Source organism: Falco naumanni, chromosome 19 (genome assembly GCF_017639655.2).
Source record: "Falco naumanni isolate bFalNau1 chromosome 19, bFalNau1.pat, whole genome shotgun sequence".
NCBI lineage: Eukaryota > Metazoa > Chordata > Aves > Falconiformes > Falconidae > Falco > Falco naumanni.
Genome location: NC_054072.1, coordinates 2,784,375 through 2,808,419, shown reverse-complemented (window position 1 = coordinate 2,808,419; position 24,045 = coordinate 2,784,375). Strand labels below are relative to the sequence as shown.

General features: G+C 40.1%; 1 protein-coding gene and 1 long non-coding RNA gene across 2 annotated transcripts; one reads left to right on the top strand and one right to left on the bottom strand.

Annotated features, from left to right (window-relative positions):
• Window positions 1–360: 360 nt before the first annotated feature.
• LOC121099388 lies at window positions 361–5,189 on the bottom strand. Its single transcript, XR_005831459.1, has 2 exons — window positions 4,823–5,189; window positions 361–2,587 (listed from the first exon to the last, which is right to left on the bottom strand). It is a non-coding gene; the product is annotated as an uncharacterized LOC121099388 (long non-coding RNA).
• Window positions 5,190–5,329: 140 nt separating this feature from the next.
• BNIP3L (BCL2 interacting protein 3 like) lies at window positions 5,330–19,360 on the top strand. Its single transcript, XM_040618248.1, has 6 exons — window positions 5,330–5,533; window positions 10,803–10,989; window positions 12,712–12,784; window positions 14,611–14,714; window positions 15,498–15,647; window positions 16,921–19,360. Exons 1-6 carry the CDS (start codon window positions 5,449–5,451, stop codon window positions 16,967–16,969), a joined length of 648 nt encoding a protein of 215 aa, XP_040474182.1. The 5' UTR covers window positions 5,330–5,448; the 3' UTR covers window positions 16,970–19,360.
• Window positions 19,361–24,045: the final 4,685 nt, after the last annotated feature.

Genomic DNA, 24,045 nt, shown 5'->3' with positions numbered 1-24,045 from the left:
GTTCAGAATGAAGTTTAAAGTTGCAGTGAACTTACCCCTTGACTGGGAAAATTTTCACTTTTCAGTTACCGATACTTAAAATTATTTCTGTGGCTTAGTTATCAGTAGTTTTTACAATGCCTCTTATTATTTGATGAGCTAAGATACCGTTTCTGCTGTAAAATTATGGCTGGGTTAGAGGTTGTTAACCAGACTACTATTGCAGTCATACTTTAATTTCTTTTAATCCTTGTGCAGTGGTTTGAAAATGTAAAAATTCTAATATTTATTAGATCTGGTTCTCTTAAATACAGTATTTGTCTTGTAACATGCATGCCTGACCATGAGCCTTTGTAAGGATTTTACCTTTTTTTTTATCTCTCACCTGTTAGCCTTGTAAAAAAAAAAAAAAAAAAATAACTGCCCCAGGGACAAACTGTTTTCCAATGGGTGAATAAACTAACTAGCAGGCCCTACTCACATGGCATGTGACTAATTTTACTCAAATGACTACTGGCTAATAGTTAAGGAAACAACTTGAGTAACATTAATCATATGTATAGGTGTTTACAGGATCAGGTCCAAGGATTATTCTTTATTTTATCGCAAGGGCAAAGAGGTAATTAGATGCTGCTTTTGCATCAAAGCTGGTAAAATTCATCTCCATTTTGTGAAAAACTGCGTAGGTTTAATAACTGCTATTTTGGGAAGACTGAGGGTCGTGGTATTAAGACTGCTGCTCTTGTGCGTACCTGTATCCCAAACGATGCACTGAATACCTGAAAATTTGCTTAGCACAGACATAAAAAGAAGCGAGGACGTGAAGATGGCACAGAACGGAACAGGTAGATTTCACACAGAACAGAGCGCAGCCTCCTAGCAATACTACATTAAAGCGAAACTGCCTCTTGGACCTCAGCTGTGCGCATGCTGGGATGGAATCAGAGGTTGTAAAGCTAGTTTTAGGAAAGATTTTTCATTTGGTCAGTAGCAGTGATCCCTGGCATGTCATCTGAGGTTTAATTTATCCTCACCAAAACCAGCTACTGACTTTGGTGTCATACTTATCCAACTAGATAATTCTCTAAGCACACTGTCCATTGGCATATGCTGTAAATCTTATATTTTATTAATAAAAGTATGCATAGAATACATTTTGTCAGGTTGCTTTTTATCCTTTTTCCTGTCCCTCTCCTTTTCTCTGTTTACAGGTATTTTTGAAATTACTGATCTCTTCCCTACTGCATGCTGAGCAGTGCCCCATTCTACTAGCTTCTGTGTTGTGACTTTCAGGCCTTCTCCTAAGCAGCTTGCCAGGCGGGAGGGGGGATGTTGCACCAACACACAGAGTTATGGAAAAGCAGCCACCACCCGCGCCCCCCCCCAGCAGTCTCTTCCAGTGCCCAGTGAAAACAGTGCAAGCTCTCAAGTCTCAGTATTTGAATACCAATACAGGAAAGGAGGTTCTGTTCCTTTGCGTTGTGTCTTGGAAGCCAGTGATGGTACCTAAATGCCAACATCAACCACTTCAGTTGTTGGTATCTGCAAGATTGCAGCCATGCTCTGAACCACAGTGATGCTATTGTCGACAATTAACGTTCAGCATAAGCCAGTTATCCACAGGTACAATGCCGAGGTGTAGGCAAGCTCTGTGGCTCAAGTCCCTTCACAGTTTTCCTGCTGAGAAGGATCTGCTGCCTTGATAAACATGTTGAATAGGCAGCAATACCCTGCTTCCCCTTACTGCTCTCTTAAGGCACAACTTCCACTCCAGCATTTATTTAACTACATATTCTTGTATTCTCAGCCTTATTAGAAAAAGCTCAATTAGTGCTGGTAAGGAAAAACCTGTACTTCTTCCCCTCTTGGAGAGGGGCCACGGGATGATGGAATACTAGTTTTGTGGGGTTTCTTTTATTATTGTCTGCTCTGGAATGTTAGCAGGACAGAGCTAAGAAGTAAGTTCCTGGGCACTGGTTTTTCAGCCCTTCATCTTGGGCTGTAGGGAAGGTGTGTAACCTCCCAAATCCCAACAGACACTTCTAACTGAACAAAAGGTATTTCCTTTTGCCCTTTCCTATGCAATTAGTTGTTTTAAGTTGAAGGATCGGCATACTGAATCAAGGTGCAGAGAGGTGTACTGAAAGTGAGATTGCTGTAATGACTATCCTTGTCTCGAGTGATTTGTCTGTTTGCTCTTGGCAAACATCTTTACTTAACCTGGTACTGAAAGGTTTGGGCTTGTAAAAATGAGCAGTGGAAAAAAGTGATAGCAGTGATGGGAATAGAAACAGAAAATGTTCCTTTCTGCTGTGATACAGCTGAGAATCTAAGAAACAGCGTGAATTCTATTTCTCTCAAAAAGCTACCCTTGAGCTTTAATAATCTCAACCTTTTGCAAACAATCTATCTTTTACAAGAGAACAGTGTTCACAGTTTTTTCTGATGCAGTTTTTTGTGGGGGGGTGCTCTCTACCAGGAGGCAAGATCTTACCAGAGAGAGATGGATGCTTCAGAAATGCAAGGGATCAAGGTTAGGTGGTGTGGCTGTCCCTTGAAGTCATCTTTGGAATTGCCAGTCATCTGCAAGGACTTTGATCAGTTGTTCCTAAATAAAAAATAAAAGAAAAGCATTCCCAGTAAATATCATCGCTACCTCCAGCATAAAGACACCAAAAGAGGTGTGCAGGGAAAGGACTGCCTTTGTGTTTCCCACATGCTGGGGTGGCATCCATCTTAGCAACAGGTTAGCAGTTTTTTTCAGATTTGTGGCATAGAAGTACTAAATGAATAAAATAAAAGTAATTGCAGCACATTTTAAGACTTTAGATCGTTTTTTACCTAAATTGCTTCCAACATTTAGAACATCTTGGAACCATGAGAATAAAACTGGGAGACGCTTTGAGATAAATCAGGTGGCTTGTTAGTTGTTTGATTTCAATCAAATTAAAGGCTTCTTATAACTTTCTAGAAGAAAACCCTTTTTATTGCACTTCAGTACAAAAGGCTATCCCAGGAGTTAATGGCCATTGTTTCTCTTCTATTAACATGTGGCTTTCTGCCTCTCCAACCTTGCTATTGTCATAGCATTTTCCATGCAAGGATTCAAATTACTTTACAAACATTAATTACATCATTCAACTGACTTAAGGAACCTGTGTAGTGGTTAAGAGCACAGGGCTGAAAGTCAGGACTTGTGAATGCTATTTCTGGCTCTGCATTGACTCACTCTGTAATCTTGATCAATTTATTTCTGACTCAGAAATTCTAATAGTCCCACTTTACTGATAAATATTCATACCGCAAGTATTATAGCAGATGCTTCCTGAATGATGGGGATGACAAATACTCGTGATGCTATCCTGTGATTGTTAGGGTTGCAAAGTGGGACAGGATTACCTAGGCAGGTTTTCTATTCAAAATCCTAAGTAGCTCATTGTTCTGATTCCAATCTAGAATGTATCTGCGGCCTTTTTACCCGTAAATAGCTGTTTTATTAAATTATTTAAAGTATTGCTTGCTTTTTGCTATGTGTAGCTAATTCTTTTCCAGTGATATCCCAGAGAAATCCAGGTTTTCCACCAGGTTAGACATCTGGTACAGTCATGCCGGGTATATAGTCAATTTGCTAAGAAAGGTCAGTGTTATGGAAGGTGGATTTCTAATGCCGATGCTTGTCAACACAGCATAGATAAACAGAAGATGAGAAACGTTTGAAACTGGTATTGTAGTATGGGATGACTGTGACAACTGTACATACAGGCTTTTCTCTAGCTTTAAATAGTTCTGACACAAAAGTTCCATCTTTCCATATGTAACAGGGAGATGACAAAAGAAAGGACATTAATGGAACTGTATCTGCGTGACTTCAGTCTCTGATGGTATTACTGTTACTGAACTCCTACTGTGGGTACAGTAACATAAAAGACAATTTATTTTCTCTTGGCTGCTGATGGGGTGGGGTTTATGATATAAAAGGCTCCGTTACCACTGTTGGGAAGCAAAATGCTCGTATATAGATGTGCAAGATGGGACTTAAGGTACAAAGTTGCCCAGAAAGACTCTAGGCCTCAAAATAAACCTTGAGGTTTAAGTGATGTCAAATGGAATGAAGTTAGTAAACATCATTTCTCAAGCTGTGAAGGCAAATTAAATAATCACCTGCGAGGAAGTTAGTCTTGCTGGTTCTTTCTGTTAGAGAATGTGAGTGAAAAAGGAGATTAGAAACAGAAGAATCTTAGTAAAGGGTCTGCTGACAGCCATACCAAGTACCTATGCAATGTCACTCTGCCTTGAGGAATTGACTGGCTTGATTTGCAAGATAAAGTGAACTCTGGAAATCTTGAGATTAATAATTTAGAAGAACCTTGTCTTCTATACGTGATTGTTTGACTTAGAATAGGTACTTGGTACAGAAGCTACCCATGCTACAAATGAATAAACCTCAGCAGGGTAAGGTAGATGTTTGCATCTGTATCTCACTGCATTTGAATGTGCCTTCCCCAGAATTCTGCATTACTCCCATGCTCAGTACAGCTGTATGTGCATAAATAGCCTAAGGGTGCCTCTTCATTTTCATACTGAAAGGAAACTGTGGTGCACGCTAATTTCACTTTTTGTAGCTGTGCTTTTGCATCCCAGTGCAGAACAAGCCCTATTTCATTACACAGATGCCATCTTCTCTACCTCAACAGTCTGCCAATAATGAAAAAACCTGCCACGCAGAGGTTGGTTTGGCTTCTGAACACTATCATTTCAGGTGGGTATTAAACCTTAAAGACCATTAGTTTTTACAGAATGCCTTAGCTCTTATTTTTTGGACCTGCTCTTGGCTTAAAATTACCTGAGGCGAAAGCAAGCCTGATGTGAGAGGCAGCGTTGGGAGCCCATTGCGCCACGCAGGTTTGACAGGTTACCTCACACCCGCTGCGCCTGCGGAGGGGGATTTGTTGCACTCCCTCATGTGGGAACTCGGCTGAGCTGGGGGCCTGATGGGCACCGCGACACGGGTTCGCCTGTGCAGACTGGCCTCGTCCTCTCCGGGCGCGGAAGGCGGCCGCGGCCTACGCCGGGGCTGGCAGGCACGCTCTAGCTCTCTCTCCTGACGGGACACTGGCGTCCCACGGCTCCAGCGGGGCGGGCCGGCCCGCGGTTCCCCGTGACTGGAGGCGGCCAGCGCCGCGCAGCCCCCCCCGCGCCCCCTCCCCTCGGCGCCCGGCCGTGGCGCGCAGGCGCGGCGGCGGCGGCGGGACGTGCGCAGGCACGGAGAGCGCCATGGTGCGCGGCACGCGCCCCGGGCCGGGCGGCGCGTGCGCGGCGGCGGGAGGGCGGGGAACGGCGCGGCCCGCGCCTGCGCGGTGCGAGGAGGCGGGGTGGCCGGGCCCGGAGCGGAGTCCGGGGTTTTGTTGTTGTTGTTGTCCCAGCCTCAGCGGCTCCCTCAGTCGCCTCAGCCGCCGCTCCTGCGCCGCCATGTCCAGCCCTCACGAGCCGCCGCAGCACAACAACAACAACAACCCGCCGGCTGAGGGGACGCACACCGAGCCGGGCCTCAACAGTGAGTGCGGCCGTCGTTAGCGTCTGCAAAGGAACGCAAATGGGGCGGGGGCGCGGGGGACGCTGTGAGGGCTGCCCTGGGGCTGCGGCCGCCCTCCCTCCGCCTTACCCGGGCCGTGGAGCGGCTGTAATGGCCTCGGCGGGCTGCGCCGGCGGCCCGTGAGGGAGAGGCGGGTGGCGAGGCCTGAGGGGACCCGGGGCGGGCCGGGGCAGCGCCTCGGCGGGAGCTGCCTGAGGGGGGCAGGGACGGTGGGGCGGCCGCAGGGCTGGGGGCTGCGCGCCGGAGCCGGGTGGGAGGGCTGGGGCGGGGGCTGGGGCCGGGGGGTTCGGGCCAGGCCGGGGGGTTCGGGCCGGGCCGCCCCTCACAGGAGCGCTGAGGCGGCGGGGCTGGGGGGGGGGGCGGGCGCGGGAGGGAGCTTAGCGTCGTGGCTCGGGGCGAGCCGAGAGCGGGAGCAGGTTTGTTTCGTGGTTAAACGGAGTTTATTCGGTGGCTGGTATTAACAGCTAAGATGGGGATACAGCAGGGTAGGGGGAGGAGCGTGACTGTGGGAATGAGTTTATTCAGTGGCTGAGTCAATACCACTGACGTGAGCTATTTTCCTCTATATCCGGCATCTATGTCAGCTGCCCTGCTGCATCCTTTTGTTCCTCGGATAACACTGGTAGGGCACATCGGTGGGTTTTATGTGTGCTCTCCTACTTACTTGGCAGATGCTTTCCCCTCGTTTTATACAGCTGCTTCAGCGTGTCCTTTCATTTGTTTGTAATTATTAAGGATACTGCAGTTGAAGAGGTGAATAAATTGTATTAATCATTAACTGTTACGTTCGTGGTTTACAATGAAGTTTAACTGACCGCGAAATACGTTGGTTGGCTGATCTCCTGTAACTCAATGGGAATTGTATTAAAGAAGAATACACGGTGCCTATTTCATAATGCTGCTGTTGTGTTGTGGTAACACTACCTCTTGTGATAACGATGGCAGTTTGCAGCAATGTTCACCTGAGTCAAATAGGTATTTTAACAAATTATTCAGGGCTGTTAGCGTATTAAAAGACCGATTATGCTGTCTTAAAGTTGCAACATGCTTAGTACCTAACAATGCTTACTTCAGAAACTGCGATCTTTGATACTCTGTATTTTAATGTTTCCTTTTTATTTTCTGTTAGTATGTTAACTTACTCTATGGGACACATTAATCTGCTGTAAAGTAGGAGCAACAAGAGATGAGTGCACTGTAAGCCTGTGCTGGATCTGCCCACGTAGATCTTACTGCTGGATCAGCACGTAAAGGCTTAGCAAAATCAATGTGATTACTGAAGGTGGTGAGCACAAGGTATGAGAGGAGATGTTTGATAGTCTGTGCTCCGTGAACAAAACATATGCAACCAATCAGCTCCATGTAGGCTTAGTGCTGCTTTCAGATGTTCAGCTGCTCCACAATGCTTTGGTGTTATAGGTACATTTTCTGCCATTATGTAAGCTTTCCAGTGAACTTTTTCAGGCTAATGAGCTTAGACACTTATTCATTTTGTTCTGTACGTCGTTTCTGCATGTTTAGGGCCTTTCATTCAAAGATCCCTTCGTACTTGAATCGAGGGTCAGAAGACCTGGGAGTAACTGAACCTATACTTTGTTGGGTTCACAAAAAAAAAGAAAAGGAAAAAAAAAAAGGCTTGCTTCCACTGGGAATTCTAGATTCTTTGCGTATTTTAATTATTATAAAGCTCTGTTACATATTGACAAAAAGAAGAAATCCCACTTTAGGGAGGAACCCATCTAGCTCTGTCATGGAAAATCTGCTTAATAATTACCACTATGGGAATCTGAACAGCTTTTGTTTCTTCTTTCTCTTTTTCTCTTTCTTTCTTTCTTTCTTTTTTTTTTTTTTTTTGTTGTTAATGGTGTACTGCATTATAGAAGTGACATCAGTTTATTCAAAATTACCATGGCTCAGGCTCCTTGTGAACTACTAGTTTGATTATTTATATAAATATATATGTAATATAGATGTTTATATAATTTATATATTGTCCTTGATATCTCCACCCCCCCCAAGTGAAATTGTTGAGTGAATAAACAAAATGAGAAATGAGACGCTCTTCCTCCACACGTTTGGCTACTGTTGTTTAAACAGTCCCCCAGTTATGAAAAACTTGTAATTAAAGTCAGTGCATATCAATTAATAGCAAATTAATTAGCCTTAGAGCATGGGCAAAATTCAGACAATTTTGGAGAAAGATATCATTCATATAAGCAGCTGCTTGTTTTTGTTTTTTTTCCCCCAAAGTGTGTGTGATGTGATTTGTGAACGGAGGAAAATGCTGCTGCATTTCTTAACTTGACCATGTTTCCCATTTTACTGTCAAGTATAAATATTATAAAAACAAGAGTTCTCTTAAGAGTAGGTGATTAATGTAACTTTCATAGTTTTGAAGAAAGCTTGGGGCACAAAGCGCTGGCTTACTACTTGGGCAGTTTGTTCTCAAATACATTCCTGTGCATCTTTTTAAAGAAGCAGAGATTTTTGTCCCTCTAATCAGTCTTTGAAAGTACTAGGGCTCTCTGAATCCCATCTCACAAACCGGTTGTGACTGCCAGTGGGAGTATGTAGCATGTTTTAGCTTGATGTCAGATTATGCTTCCTTGAATGTATTTTGACTCATTAAAAGTGAGGTCAGATGGAGAACGTGCTGCTTGTCATGTAAACTACTGCTCAACTCGTCGGGACTCTTTACTCACAGTTTAATTTGAATGTTCTTCCTAGTATGACCGCAGCACATTTTAGATAAACGGCAAGTTTTGTCAGTCTGGGATAAATGTTAACAAAGATTTTATTTGTGCATAATCTTAAGTGCTGTGGAGGTGTGTTTAATAGCTGCATACTAGAGCAACCAGTTCTGATCATCTTCTGCTGGGCTTTTCCCTGCCTGTGCTTGTCAGAGGAAGACATCCCCTTACACCTTTGGCCCCTGTTCCTCTCACGCTGTTTGTCGCTCACTGCTGATTTTTTAATAATAGATGTCTTTGCAGATCCTGAGCATTATAGTTTTCCCATTAGATGCTCTTTACTCCAAAATGGCTCTTGGGGAATGTATAGCCTTCTGGCCTAACTTGTCTTCTAACTGCAGGTGCCACGTGTTGAGTTTTTTTGCATGTGTGGCGCCTTGCTGTGAAGGCGTTGCTGCACGGCAAAGCCACCTTCCTGATGTAGTTCTTAGAGCGTGGCCTTTTTACTTTGAAATTTAGACACCTGCAATCATCAGAAATCTGAAATAATACCATCTCTGCGTCTCATGCTGACTAGCCTGAGCAAAGGCTGCCTTCTCCCAGTTAATGCTTCATTATCTGAAAAGCCCAGTATGTAGTACAGGGTTGGTGTACATCGTATGATTGTGCACACCCTAAATTCCTTGTTTGTGAATACAACTTGGGGAAACCAGACTGTAAACCACCGGGACTCTTAAGAGTATGATGCTTCCGTGGTCATCAGTATAATGGCATAGTTAATTGGTACAAAGGACAAACTCTGTTTCAGCTTCACAAAATCAAGCTGAAAACAGGTGAACTCGTTATGACATAAATCCCTTCCTGTGTCACTGATGCAGTTCCCAGAGCCAAAACTTTGCTGTAAAAAACATGTGCAGGCACTCTAAGGTGCATTTCAGAAGTCAAGCAATCAGTGTTAAAATTTAGAACCTGTAAAAACAGGGTTTAGAGTGTAGTTTTAGCTGTTGTATTTGTATTATCAGGCTTTCTTTTCTTGAATATTTTTGCCTCAGTAATGAAGATGTCAAAACTTAAAAAAATCAATGAAACACAAAAAATGTGAAAGTGCTTGCCTTCAGGTGGTGTAAATTAAATTACATAGGAGTTGTGATGACATAATATATGTGTGCGAAATCATTATCTGACCAATAATGGGAAATAATGTTGCATCGAAAACGGTATGCTTTTGAGAGATTGGGAGATCTTTCTCTCCATAATTATGGCTAATAAAGTGGCTGTATAGTGAAATCGTTCTTGTTGTTTGCCTACATGAGAAGGTTGGAATTGCAGTTCGGTAGGGAGTGTCAGATAGAGCAGTAGAAGTCTATTCTGTCTTTACGCTTCAGGACTTTACTGGTATATTTATGAATTAAGAGTGTTTCCAAAACTTGTTTGTTTTCACTAGTTTCCAATTGAAACATGTCACTAGTGAACATACCATACCAGTAAATATTGTTTTGCATTTAGTTAATCTGCACATAAAATACAAGTGAAGACATTTAAAAAAAATAAAAATACTCACCTGAAATATGGAGTATATGAACTTTTTAGCAGCTGCTTTAATCCCAGTGCACACATGGATATCCCATATGTATAACTACAGAAAAAAAAAAAAAGGGAGGGCGGGTGGTGGAAACAGTAAATCTCAATTTGTGGGCTATACAGCCTTCCCTGGCTAAGGAAAGAAAAAAAAGGGGGAGAAAAAAAGAGGCTGAAGTGATTGCCATTGAAATTGCTGACTGTTATTACATGTGAGAGCTTTGGATTTCCCTGCTACTCCATTCTTTATCTTGGCTTATTAGCAAGTGAAATCTTTTAATCTAACTGCAATGAAATGCATGTTAGTGTGGTAGTTTGGCTGTGTGAGGAGACATAATGCCTGCCTCAAGCTTGTGATGTTTGAGTTGCGGTACGGTAGGATAGGAGAGGTGGCAGATGGTATTGAATGGGAGATGTTTGTCAGAGGGCCAGGGCAAAGAAAGTTGAATGAGGCCTGAGAATGGCAGCCTGCCTGGTGTATATGAAAATCAGGGTTTGATTCAGGGCCTTTGGAAGTAGAGGGGAGAATAGAAAATTGCAGACAGGGGAGTTGAACAGTAGGGGGCTAGGGGATGAAAATTTTGTTCCAAAAAGGAGTGTAGAGGTAGAACAGGGAAGTGGGGTGGCTAGTGTAATTGGCGATAAATAGGTAACTGAAGCTTCAAAACGCAGAGAGAAATGTGGCCTATTAAAGTATTAATACTTGAGAGGGGACATCTTGTTTGACTAGCCCCAGAGGTAGGTTGCAACAAAACATAACTTTTTAGGGTTGTGTTTGTTGATGAAAGAGGAGGGAACATGTCACTCTTGTCTCCAGTACGTGTTTATGAGCTTTCTCCCAGCAGCAGTGTATGTTATCTGAATTCACCATATATTCGTGTTTTTTCTGTGTAAATTGATAAACATGAGATGTGTTTTAGTTCCACTGCTTTTAATGAAATGACATCTGGCTGCCCCAACAGGTTCCTGGGTGGAGTTACAGATGAACGGCAATGGCAATAGCAACGATAATGGCAATGGGAAAAACGGAGGTCTGGAACATGTCCCTTCATCATCCTCCATCCACAATGGAGACATGGAAAAAATTCTCCTGGATGCCCAGCATGAATCAGGACAGAGCAGTTCAAGAGGGAGTTCCCACTGTGACAGGTAAAGAAATGTTTGCTGTCCTGCATGCAATTTATTGCAGGATTTATCCTGTAGACACTAATGGAGGGGGTAAAGCTTTTTCTTAGCTATAAGTTTGACATGCTCCAATATTTGGAGTCCTTGCTGGCTCATGGTAGTTGGCTGTAAAATATGACATCTGACTTGAAAAATACATAGTCGCTACAAAAAGCTAAGGAATCCAGGAGCGGGAAAGTCACATCAACAACAGAGTTAAAATTCACGTTGTCATAAATCACATATGGTATAAAAAATACCTAATTTTACTGGTTTCTTAATAATAACGTTATGTACACGTGCTTTGTGTTTAGTTAAGCATAATGAAACACATCACTGGACTAAACAGGAAAAAGGATTGTCAGAATTTGTACTCCTTGCTTTCAGTATTCTGCTTATTTTCCTGTGAAGGCAAAATGTTTCTTGCCTAACAATATAATGTTTCGAGGCAGATGTGAGCATTATGATATTCTTATGTTTTCATTATACCATTTTTCTTACAAGTTTTGGGGCATTTTTGGAAATCCTTGAGCAGTTTCTGTATATAATTTTTATCTGTCCTTCTGCTTGTGTCTCCTTTGGTTTTGCTGGGTGAATGCTGTCTGTCATGTCTACTGTGTAGCTTATAAAGTGGTTGATGGATGTAAAAGCTATTTAAAACTAGTGAGGCCTGATTTAACTACTGAATGTAGTAGAATGTTTGAAAATAATCCAGACCAGTACTTCAAATAGAATGGTTACATTTGTAGAAAATTTAAGTTTGTTACATCTATGCTGCTAAGAGACTAGCTCTCTCAGTAGTTTTGTACTTTGCAGTCGAACCAGGAATGTTTGCTAGATGGTGGCTGGATGGTTTCTTTTACTAGCATAGGATTTTTCAGTCACTAGCCACATTTTAAGCGAATGAAAACAGATTCCTTATTTTTACCTTAATTTTCCACTTACTAACTTCTTGTTAGTTTTTTTCCCCTTTTGGCAGTTAAAGTAATATACAGGAAAGGGGAGGTACTTTGATATTTTGCATTGTAAACAGCAAGTTGTTCTTAAATGTGGTGTTCTGGGTTCTTATTTGGATGCTTCTAAAATACACCTTTTTCATGAAAGCTTAAGTCAGGTTAAAAAGATGCCCTGGGCGTTCTATTGAGAGACACCTGCTTTGGTGCATCATAGAGCATTTTGTATTGTTCCTGACTTAAATTCTCTAGTGCTTCCTTGATCGAGGTGACTAATATCTCAAGTAGATTACCAGTTTTGTAATATTCAAAGTGAGGCTAACAAGAGGAGTATGTATTCTTGCCAAACATTAAAAGATGTTTCGATGTGTGATATTTCTGCATATAATGATACAAAAAGAGGTATAATTCACGATACTGGCAGTGTTACCTAAAAGAAGGAAGGGATCTACATCTTTTGTGTAGCAGCTGAAGTTTTGGGCAGTGCTTTCTTTGCTCCAGGGGAAGGATGGTCAACCCTGTTGAGAAAGGTAGAATTATAAGTGGGGAAAAGATGGAAAAGGTGAGGGGGTTTGGAAGATTTGCCAATAGTGATATTTGTGATCTGAAGGGTAGCGTAGTGTGTAAGTCTTCTGAATTGTGTGCAGAAGTGCATGTGGAAATGATTCAGCTGAGATGCTGTTTACGCTAATGATTCTTTAGATGAAACGGTTCAGTATGACAAAATGACATAATGCAATCAATTTTTCTTTAGCCCTTCACCTCAAGAAGATGGACAGATAACTTTTGATGTGGAAATGCACACAAGTAAAGACAGTAGTTCTCAGGTATTTTCTTCATTAACCTTTAAAATATGTTATCTTTTAAAAAATATATTTTAAAGTTGTGGCTATTGTATGTGGACCATGTATTTATATAGATCCCAAGTACTGGGAGTACTTGAGGGGTAGAGCAAGCTCTCTGTCATGTCAGAAGTCTGAAATGTTATGTATTTTACATGTCAGGAAAAAAAAAGCATCACACTGCAGCTTGCTAGCAATTTACCTTTTTTCGTTCAGGAACCCTAAACTTGGTTGTTAGTTGCAGTACTAGCAAATGCATTTTACAAACCTTATTTATTCAAAATTTGGAGGTGTTCCTTAGTCATTTGGGTAAGGCTGTTTCCGTTTCCTCGTCTTGTACTTGGAGGTTTTTACTCAATCCTGGTTTTTATTAGAACTTTATATAGTACCTGCCTATAAATAGGTCTAGTAAATAATTTTTGTACACTCAAGCTTATGTCAGTTTAAGTGAACTATCTTTTTTTTTAAGGCATTGTTTTCAGAATAAAGTTTTATTACATTAAAACACATTCCAGAGCAATTATTTTTAAAAATGAGGGAGGGTTAGTGAACTCTGTTCAGGCTTAGATTCTGTATTAATTGAAATTTGACTTTTAGGATTAATAGCTTTGGAGTGAGAGGGGAAAATGAGGCTCCAACTCTAAAGCTGAGTAATGCCCTATTTAGTAGCAGTTACATTATTGTTCAACACTGCTTGCACTGTGTATGTGAAACCTATTTTGTTTTGTCTTTGAAATGTTAATATTTCTGCACAAGTTTTCAGGGTGTTCGGTTTATTGCTTTACAGATAGTCAGCTCACATGATAGTGAGTAATCTCCATAGTACAAACTGAGAGGAGACTAGTGCTGAACTCTTGGTTTAATCATTTAATAGAATTTGCTGTCTTCAGCAGTATAAATAAAAAGCATTCCTGGAAGAATGAAACCTCGCATTTAATGTTTTCAAAGACCTGGCCAAATAGTAGGGCTGTTGCAGTTCTGCCCTGCAGAGCCAGAACGATCCCAGTGAGGTTGTTGGTTAGCGCTGCCAGCTCACTTTCACGACTGTTGTATTTGATTACTCCTGCTTTTGGTGTGGTTCCTACTTTAATGTTGTACGTGGTTTATCTTGTTTTACTAAAAACCACTCAGGAAATTGTTTAAATACTAAGGAAGAGTTTGTACTGAAGTCAGTAGCGTTCTCCAGTCCTTTTTAATTCAATTTTTTCCTATATGGTAACATTTGCATCTGATGACGTAATGTTAAATCTTTGGAGCAAGACAATTGTAGTGAGTGCTTGCCTTTCCCTACTGCACCTGGGATGCACCCAGTAGAAGCTGCTAGTTGTAAGTAATATAAATTTTAAATGACTAGTAACACCTTTAAAAAAAGTCAAAATACTGTATTTGAAACCTTTTTATTTGGTTGTCTTTCTGTGCTTTAGCTATGTTCTGTAGGCTTTAAATCAAATGCCATCAACTTTTTGCCAGTTGTAATTACACTTTAATATTTTTTGCAATAATGCTGGTTTATTACTTTTAGGATTAAAATGATACTTTTTTCTGTTAGCCCTCATAAAACCAAACAACTTGCAATGATGTGGAAGGCCTGGGTCTAGTGCTAGAATTTGTAGTAGACTGACTTCCGAAGATTGTCCTCTTAGCATAATAAAATCTCTTCTAAATAATCAATAGGCCAAGAACACTCCCTAGTTTGTCAGGTGCCACCATTTGGTGCTTATCACTTTACCACTGTTATTGTTGCTCTCAATTTAACACTGTAAAGAGGAGCTAATTGAGTGATGTGAGGCTTGTCCCCTGTATATTTTCAGTCTGAAGAAGAAGCAGTAGAAGGAGAGAAAGAATTGGAAGTTTTGAAGAAAAGTGCTGACTGGGTGTCAGACTGGTCAAGTAGGCCTGAAAACATTCCTCCCAAGTGAGTTAAACTTTTTTTAATGTATATTCTTTTGTATGAAGGAGAGAAGAATTGTAAGTCGCAATTGCATGGAATTACTCTGGCTCTCCAAATAAGATTGTCTTAGAAAAAATTTCTCTTTGGGGAGGCTAGAAAAAGTCAAAACAATGAAGTATGAAAATCTTAATAGCAACAGAATGACCTTTTTATTGAAAGGAGTATAAATCCACAGCAAGCTGATTACAAGCTTTCTTGACAAAATTATAATTATTGGGAGAGCTGGGTACTTGGAGCTGGGATTCATGGGATTTAGTTTTGGCTTATTGAATGGAATAGCCTTGGGCCAGTCTCCTAAATTCTCTGTACCTTTTTTTCTTTCTATGTAAAATATGTAATGTTCATCCACGGAAGGGGAAACGTTGAGATCCTTGAATGCAAAGCATTTTTATTAAAATAGAGGATGCTGTTTAATTCTGGCAGACTTCTGTGTCTCTGTTTGGAACAACAAACAAGGCTCTTGCTAACAAATCACATCCTGAAATTCCCTCTCTCGGACCTACCTCTCTCTTCAGCTACTGCTCCCTTTGTCTCTGTACTGTCTGTGTAAGTGGTCTCTCCACAATACCTCCTATTATTATCTTTGATTCCTTACACTGTGTAAGGGATCTCTTGCTTTGATCTCTAGCTCTTTGTACTTTTGAAAAAAGTGTTCCTACAGAGATCTGTGCGTTTGTGTGAAGAGAAAAAAAAAAAGTAAAGAAACAAATCTTGTTGAATTTCTCCCCCCTCCCCCTCTTCTTTCAGGGAATTTCATTTCAGACATCCTAAACGTTCAGTGTCTTTAAGTATGAGAAAAAGTGGAGCGATGAAAAAAGGTGGCATTTTCTCTGCAGAATTTCTTAAGGTTTTCATTCCATCTCTGTTCATATCTCATGTTTTGGCTTTGGGACTAGGGTAAGTATTAACCTAATTTTCACTTCAACTTTTGCATCTGGCTTTGCTTTGCTACTTTACTTGTATGCCAGGTGCCTGCTGAAAAGGGCTTTATCTAGAATAACTAGAGTATTGTTGCACCTTGCTCAAGGTAGACTTGGTGTACTTTTTGAAATGCAGGAAAACTTTGCAGCAACTAAAACTTTGCAGCCATTTTAGTATGGTTTTTTTTCTAGAATAGATCTAGTTTCTTATATTGAAAATGCATGGCTTAGCATGAATTTGCAGATAACCTTTGCAATTATAGCATGTGTCATTTGATTATTCACACCTTCTACTTAAATGCTGCCGTTTATAATGTAGGGAAAGGAAGAACAGAATAGGTGGAAAACTGCTGTAACTTCTACTAACCATTACAAAAACAGGTTGTATGAATAATGACACTGTAGTTCTGTGTGTATGGCACATACTCTGTAATTTTCCATGTCTAATGGTGCAGTTGCCTGATATTACTGAAAGCCAAGGATTGAATAGTTAAAGAAAGATATGTGAACTACTGGATGTGTTCTGCAGGGTCAGCTGTGACTCTGCTCAGCAATGTTTTCATTGCCAGCGTAATCCAACACAATCTCTCAGTTTGCTTAAGTCCTTACGTTATGTTTATCTGTCTTATGCTCTTCTGTGTTGGGGCAAAGATGTACTTGAAATGTGTTTTTATTTAGCTTCATATTTGTTTCTGGGAGTGTAGTTCAAGTGTCTCTTTAAATTCTTTTAAACTGTCAAAGAAATTAGGAGGGTAAGAGTATGTGAGAATATATTGTAAGATATTTGCACTGTAGCAAAATTGTGTGTTTCTGTGACGAATTAAATCTTGCCTGGATTTATTTGTTAGAGGTCAGTGTTTGCGTAGATCCTCAATGCTTAGTGTTTTAAAGCTCACCCCCTCCCTTTATAGGCAGTACTTTATTTGTTTTACTGTAACAACCTGAGAGTGTTGCTCAGCTGTTTCAGGAGCCCTGTGTCAGTTCCTCTACAAACAACACAAACGCTTTGGGACTGGGGTTTTCAAGTGAGCTTGGGACTGGAAGAAAACCACTTTTACTTGATAGTCTCAGTCCTTCTAGGCTCATCTGAAAATCTCACTCTTAAGTGATTTTGTAGAAGAGAAGTCCTTGGAAGAATCTCATCAGATTCTGCTTTGCAAGACAAAGAGAACAGCTGAGTGTGTGAGGACTGTTTGGAAAACAGGGAGTATTTCTGTGAAATACGATATGCCTTATACTTTTTATTTCAGCATCTACATTGGAAAACGACTGACCACCCCTTCAGCCAGCACTTATTGAAAGATGGAGTGCAAAACCTGGAAATCCACGTGACCTGTGAAGGTGTTACTGTCTCATTTTAGTACATTTGACTTGAGACCATTTTAAGCATGACCCTGACTTCACCCTTTCCTTACATATCCAGGTTTTCGCTAACTCTGGAATTCAGTATTGTGTTGGAACTCTGTTGAGGTGTTTCGCTATCCACATTCTTTCCCTCTCTCCTCCCATTCCCCTGCCTCTTGGCCTGCAAGACACGTCAGAGTTGCTGAATGGAGTTTACAACTGTCTATATGTTGCAAGGGCTTCTCTCAATGCAAAATGCCACCAGCAAGTTTTAATTTTATCAGTGATGTTGTTGCCTCTTTAGTGCAACCTGACAAATTGCAGTTGTGCATGGTATAAATGTTGACTGTATTATGGTGATAAAATTAACAGTCTCTTTGGAAGAAAATTATTGATTGGAGTGAAAATGAATTTTTCTTTTGAAAAACAAGCTGGTTGTGATATAAACTAAGAAATCCCTGGCAATAAAAAACAGTTTAAATCGGCTTTTGGGGGAAGTGTACTTGGCCCCTTCTACTAGCTAACACCATTTGATTTGCAGGAGGCAAAGACTGCGTAAATTTTAAAGTAGGATTACTAAATCCATCAGCATATTTTAATACTAGGTAATTGTTGTAATCTTGTCTTTTCTATGAAGTCAGCTCCTTATTCCTTGTAGGAAAACCTGTCTGATGCCTAGAAAATATTAGAAAAATCGCATTGTTTGCATGTGAAGAAGCTTTTCTTTTCCTTACCTGTTTTCTTAAGGGAAAATTTTAAATGTGAAATTTTCCTTTTAAAAGTAGTTTTAAATTAAGGAAAAACCCAACAGCTGTAGGTGTAGTTAGACTCTGTATAAAAGGATATGATTCTGTTTGTTGTGGAACCATTTACAATTATGATGACATGGCAGTTTCAGGAAGTAAAGCGTTTGACTTAATCTTTTAGGGGGACAATCTTGCAGGTGCATAAAGATTCAGAAGTTGTCAAGCTCTGAAATGTCTTCTGCAAATGAGTTTTCAATATTCCTATCTCTCATTGTTTACTGTACAATCTCCTTTGGGGATAAATGGAATCTGAAAGTCACTTGTGGTGTCTCATGTTAGATAGACTTCTCACTAATGTTGTTGAACTTTTATCTTAGGGAACATTAAACCTTGTCCTCCTTCAGTGACACTTCTTTTCAAAATGTGAAGCTTTAGTACCAAATTGTTACAAAGCATCGGGGCAGTCGTGTCCTTAAATAGATTTTATTGGATTTCAGAACATGTAGCATGACTCTGAAGGATAGAATACTCTTTTTTTATATATATATGAATATATTAAAAAATGATATAGAATTTAATACTAAGTATTTAGGGAACCAATGCTAATTTTAAAACTAGCAAAAATCTCATTTAATTAAAAAGTTCAGTAGGCTGACTTGTAGAAAATTATAAGAAAATATAGTCGGCCGGTATGGAGAGAACAGCTATCTATAATTGTTTGCTTGCATCAGACTTTATAAAGTTGATTATTTGATACAGCAGTGATTGCTTGAAACAATTGGTGCATAGAAGCTAAATCCCGATTGAGATTTGGTTTTAAAAGAACTTAGTTAGCTCCCAGGAAGTAAGAAAAGGTAAGTATAAATCCACTTCTAAACTGTATTTACTTTTATTCTCTACTTCTGAATGCTGTTAGAGAATGCTTTCAGGGTGAAAGGGCAGTCTAACAAAAAATTCTCTTGAAGACATCTTTTTTTTCTTTTAGTTGTCAATACTAGTGGCACTTGAGTTGCCCACTACCGTGTATTTGTTTCAGGTGTGGATATTGGGTTTCACCCAAAGGTGAGGGAGGGAAGGGGGAAGTGGTGAAGGGTGTTTTAGATAGTACATCATTTTACAGTCCTAAAAACTGAGGGGACAGGAGAAAGGCTGAAACACTTTCAGTTCTAATTACAGCACCTTGTTTTGTATGGAAATTGGAATAGTCGAAAAACAGATTTTTACTAAGTAGGGAGTACTTTTTTTAAAAAAAATTACCCCTTAATTAAAAGGTAGTTCTTCAGAATATCTGATGATTAATATTGCAAGCTTGTGGCTAGAGTATCAAGACAATTTATAATATTTGAAGGAGCCATGAAGTAAAAATTGTGAAAACTATAGATGAGGAATGGATACATGATCACTGTAACACTTGCTATGATACAATGCAGTATTTATTGATACCCTGCTATAAGCTTTGGATGAAAGCCTACAACTTCTAGTTTTACAGTGAACAGAAACAGATTGTTGTATAATTTGAAAAGGGGTTTCAACTATTGATAGTTGAAGTTTTGTTAAGATAAATGTTGTTTAAAAAGCTTTATACCTGTTTACAGTTTTGGAAAAAAAATGCAGGCTTTGTTTTTCTTACATTCAGTGAAAACTGGCCTAGAATAAACTCGCACATTAAAAATGCAGCAGGCTAACTTAACTGCAGCAAATGCATATTTACTTACTGTTTTAAAAAGTGAAAGCTGAAGATTGTTCAAAACTCAAATTTTTTAATTGACATTTGTTGAAATATTGGAGTTAACTGAGCCAAAGTGATTATGCATTCTTCATAAATTAGTTAGCACTTTGTAACATTATATACAGTTTACAGTACATGTATAAGTTGTAGCTTATAAACATTTTGTGCCATTAAAGCTCTCACAAAACTGGTTGTCTGAAATTACTTCATGCTGCGCCTTTCTTCTCTTTTTCTTTCTTCTTTTTTCTTTTTTTACAGGACTGCTTTGTATAGCGTTTTATGAATCTTGTGTTCTGGGTTACATGAACATTGAAGCTGCTGTTTATAGACTGGAATAATTTTTTGAAAGATTGCTTGGGTTTGGGTTTTTTTGTTTTTTTTTTTTTTTTTATTGACTTGGGATCATTCGCTTCTTTTCCTGAAGCACTTAATAAAATATTTCCATTGTCAGCATTGTATACCTGCGCCAAGTCCTCCAGCACCTTGTCAAGGAAAACTTCTAAAGCAAAATAATGTAGTGGCATATGAAATGTAAAGTAGAATTGATGAGATTTTGTATAATTGGTCAACTCTATTGTACTCCTTGTATTTCTCTTCTGTTTCCTAATTCTGTTAAATTTGCAGATTAAAGAATAAGGGACATAAACCCAAATTGTTAATCTGCCTCCATATTCTTGGTTGAAGAGCACGGGCTGTTTCTGGGAGTGTCATGCGAAGAGTTGTTCATGCTAAATGTGAAATGTCATAATTCTGATACTGTTAACTACCCATTTTAGTTACCTAGCAATTTTGTAACATGTTTTTAACGTAAAAATCCAAAGCATTGTGAAAATGAGATTTATTTACTTTTTCAGAGGAGTAAGATAAAATTAAAAATCCTGCTTTCAAAAAGGTTGGATGTTTGGGACTTACAGTGAAACTTGGGCCTGAAGTTTTGAATTACTACTGCTATGAAACTGCTTTGGAGAGCAGGGTTATGGGGGTTTTGAGCAGATTGTTTCTCTACAGCCAACTGAGTTAAACACACTTACTTAGTAGGTGTTGCAGGGGAAGAAATCATTGTGTGCTTCAAAACTTCTCGTTGCAATGCAATGTCTTGCAAAAGAATGAATACAAGATAATATTGCATAAAGCAGCAGTATCTTTGCACTAAGATTTTTCTGGTATAAATCACATTTTGATGGAGTTTGAAGACTCATTCTAGTACAAGAGTGTTCAAGGAAAAACTGAAGGGTTTTATTTACATACTTAATTTAGAGCAGCATAGTGATATTGCTTATCTGTTCAACTAAATGCAGTGTAGGTAGACAAATGAGCTGGGTAGTGTCTTGCTTTCCTCGGTAAACGGCACCAAGAAGCGTGTTTTGTGTTATGTTTGGGAAAGTTACTTTCTACCTTTACTTCACTACAGTGCACCTAGAGATTTAGCTAAGTTAGCTATTCTTGTGAGGCTGACACGGGGTGTCGAGTCCTATTTACATTCTGTTGCAAATTGGAGTGTGCAAATATGGAAAGATTAGAATTTACTTTGAATTCTGTGTTTTATGGAAAAGTTCTATATAAAAATTTAGTTACACATTTGTGTGTGTGGATACATGTAAAAATTCTATCTAAAGATGAAATCCTGATTCTGTGCAAGTGTTTATAGGATCTTTGCCTTGTACTTAGTTATGTATGAAGACTTCTTTGTGTTTTGGGTCTTGAAAGCCCAATAAAACACTAGGGCTCTTGAACTATGCTGTATAGTTCATTCTTCACTTTAAAAACAAAACTGAAACCTTAAGATACTCCTGGAAAAATTTTGTGCTGCATACAGCATACCCATGAAAAAGAAGAAGCTAAATTAATTTCTGTTTCATTAAATCACTCTTTATGTCCTGCACTGTATGTCAGCTTGCCCAGGCGCAGCTGACTCAGCCAAACTTCTGCTTGCCAGTACTCAAAGCATGATTAGTCTTGACGTTAGGGGGAGAGCGAGTGGTGGTTTTCCATTAAGGAAAGTAAACATGACTTAACTTTTTGAGCTACTGCCAGAAAAGAGAGTACGGAAACTAGCATTCTCTATTTTAAACTGTTTCCTAACACTTTTGTGATAAGATTGTGGAGTTTGTTTAGAGAGACTTCCCCCCCCTCCTCCATTGGTACAGTTTGTTAAACTGGCAGTTTGTTGTCTACAATACAAGCTAATGAATTTTAAGGCCAGAAAATACCCTAAGTGCTTGTTCTGGTGTGTATAATGAAAAGGAGTCCTACAGCTGTTTAAATTGTTACAGTTAAGGTACTTAATTTAGGTCACAGAAGGATGCATATATCCTTGCAAAGATTTAATGTATGGTGTTGTGCTGGACCTTCCACTTGATTCAGCTCTTACAGCATTTAACTTACATCTTGCTTTGGACCGAAGTTTGAATTCCAGCCACTGGATCCCAGAGTACCTTTCTGTGGTAGATGAAGGAGCCTTTGAACTCTCAGGTGCATGCTGTCTCCTAAGTAAGTGTTTTAATGAAAATCTCTGTAGTCTAGGAATTTTCACAACCTTTTTCAACGGACAAGTAACGTGCACCTAAATACATGCTGAGGGACAGTAATTTATCTGTGGCCACTAGAAAAATTGTGTGCTAAATTTCAGTGAAACATACTTGTAATCCTTCCTTTTGTAAAAAAAAAATAATAAAAATCCTTATTTACTTTAGAAATGTTACACGAGCTTTTGGCCACACGAGATATAAAAGGTGCATGTGTAGCATTTCAAACACAAGCTATATTCATTCTTCCAGATTTTTTTGTGAACAGGAGCAAGCAATTTGATCATCCTTCAGGTACCATAAAGAGCTTTTGCAGGACCATTCTGACAGATCTGCAACCGGAACAACATGTCTTCTCTACAGCTTACTATTGATTGAAAACCTCTTGCTTCTGCTTTTCCATTATTCGCTGTGAAGTTCATTGCTTGGATGCTTGTGTTCTCATCTTGCTTCATTGCACTCCTCTTTCCTCTGGTCTGCCCAGTCTTCTCTCTTGAGTGCTCCTTCTGTTTCCTTCGCTTGTGTTTTCATGCCACTTTTCTTTTTTTTTTTTTTTTTTTTTTTTTTTTTTGTTCAAATAACATGAGTGAGTGCAGTCTTTTTGAAGACCCACCTATTTCATGAAGAGTTTCAGTTACCGAAACAAAACATTGCCTTGTTTTGTGGTGTGTATTTCCTGGTTCTGTGAGATCTGCTGTTCTTCAGGTAGGTATGTGGTGGCTGTGTACAGCTTCAGATCTTGCACTCTGTGTGGTTGATCTCTATAATTGGATCTGATGAAGGCCAGAAGGGTGTGTGTTCGAGTCACTGTTTTGCTTTCACCTCAAAGGAAGTAGGCTGTAAAGGAAGCAGTCTGTCATGTCTGGGTAGGAGGGTAATGCAGGCTTAAGTAGGCTAAATTGGGATTCAGCTCCGAGCTTGGAGTCATCTTCTGGACTTTTCTGTCTGAAATCCTCCAGAAGACCTGGAGGATGCTTTGTGACCAGTGTTCACTTCCAGTGGTGCTGGATAAAACTTAATTGCTTACAGTTCTGCGCTTCATACGGAAAGGGGCTCACAGAAATAAGTTGTTTCTGCCAGTGTTTTGCTTGGGGTGTGGGGGGGGGGGGAGATGAAAAAGAAGTGGTAGCTGCCAATATTTGAGTTTCAGCAAGACTAGATAGGTGTTGGTGAGGGGGTAGTGAATGGGGCAGGCACTGACAGCAGTCTGGCGCTGCAGTGTGGTTTGGCCGGGCAGAGGTCCCTAAGAGTCCCTGCCTGTGCTGAGCAGTGCGGTGGAGCGGCCGAGGTCCGAACGAGCTTGGTGGGTCTGGCCTGGCTGTGCTGCCCCAGCGCTGGGAAGGAACAGCGTGTTCCTTTTTCTGGGCTTATCTAGGCAGCTCTAGTTGCAGGGTTCTGCTTTTTAAAAATACTGATAGTTTTGTAAATACTGATAAAGTAGGAAGAAATGTTTATATCGGAGTCAGTAAGAGCAAGATGGATACCGGAATTGGATTTTTCAGCTTCATCTTTGCAAACTTATAAGTAAAGCGTTCTAGCATGTGTAATTGCTGTTCAGAGTTGGAGCAGTGCTCAAATACTTTTGGAATGTGTGTAACACAAAAATCTATTTGTACTCGTAGGCTTTTCAGGTGCTGCTGAGTTAGCCATGTTTAACACTGTGCCGAGTACAGCCCACAGTCTCCTTTTGAATTCTCACAGAGGGGCTGGTTTTTCTCTTGCATGAACAGGCTGTACCAGTATCGGATGACTATACAGGCTTGCTTACTTGCTGAACCAAATGTCGTTTTATTTCAGAGTGAAGCAATTGACAATTACAGCTGCTTCTTTAAGAGCGCTCTCTTGACGGGTAGAAGGGATCTCTGTGGTTCCTACCAATTATTTTAATAGCTTGCTTCATCCTGTGACCAGTATTATGTGCCTGTTTCTTATTTCTCCTCCTAGATGGCAGCTGCAGTGAAGTACCTGGTGTAAACACAGCATGTACTTGCAGGCCTCAGTCTGCAGCCCTGCCGCTTGCCCTGATCTGAT

What these genes read in the sequence shown, in the direction of transcription:
- BNIP3L (XM_040618248.1), top strand. Translation starts at nt 5,449, where the DNA reads ATGTCCAGCCCTCACGAGCCGCCGCAGCACAACAACAACAACAACCCG. An exon ending in CACCGAGCCGGGCCTCAACA is followed by an intron (nt 5,534 to 10,802) that starts GTGAGTGCGGCC and finishes CTGCCCCAACAG; the next exon opens with GTTCCTGGGTGGAGTTACAG. An exon ending in GTTTTGGCTTTGGGACTAGG is followed by an intron (nt 15,648 to 16,920) that starts GTAAGTATTAAC and finishes TTTTTATTTCAG; the next exon opens with CATCTACATTGGAAAACGAC.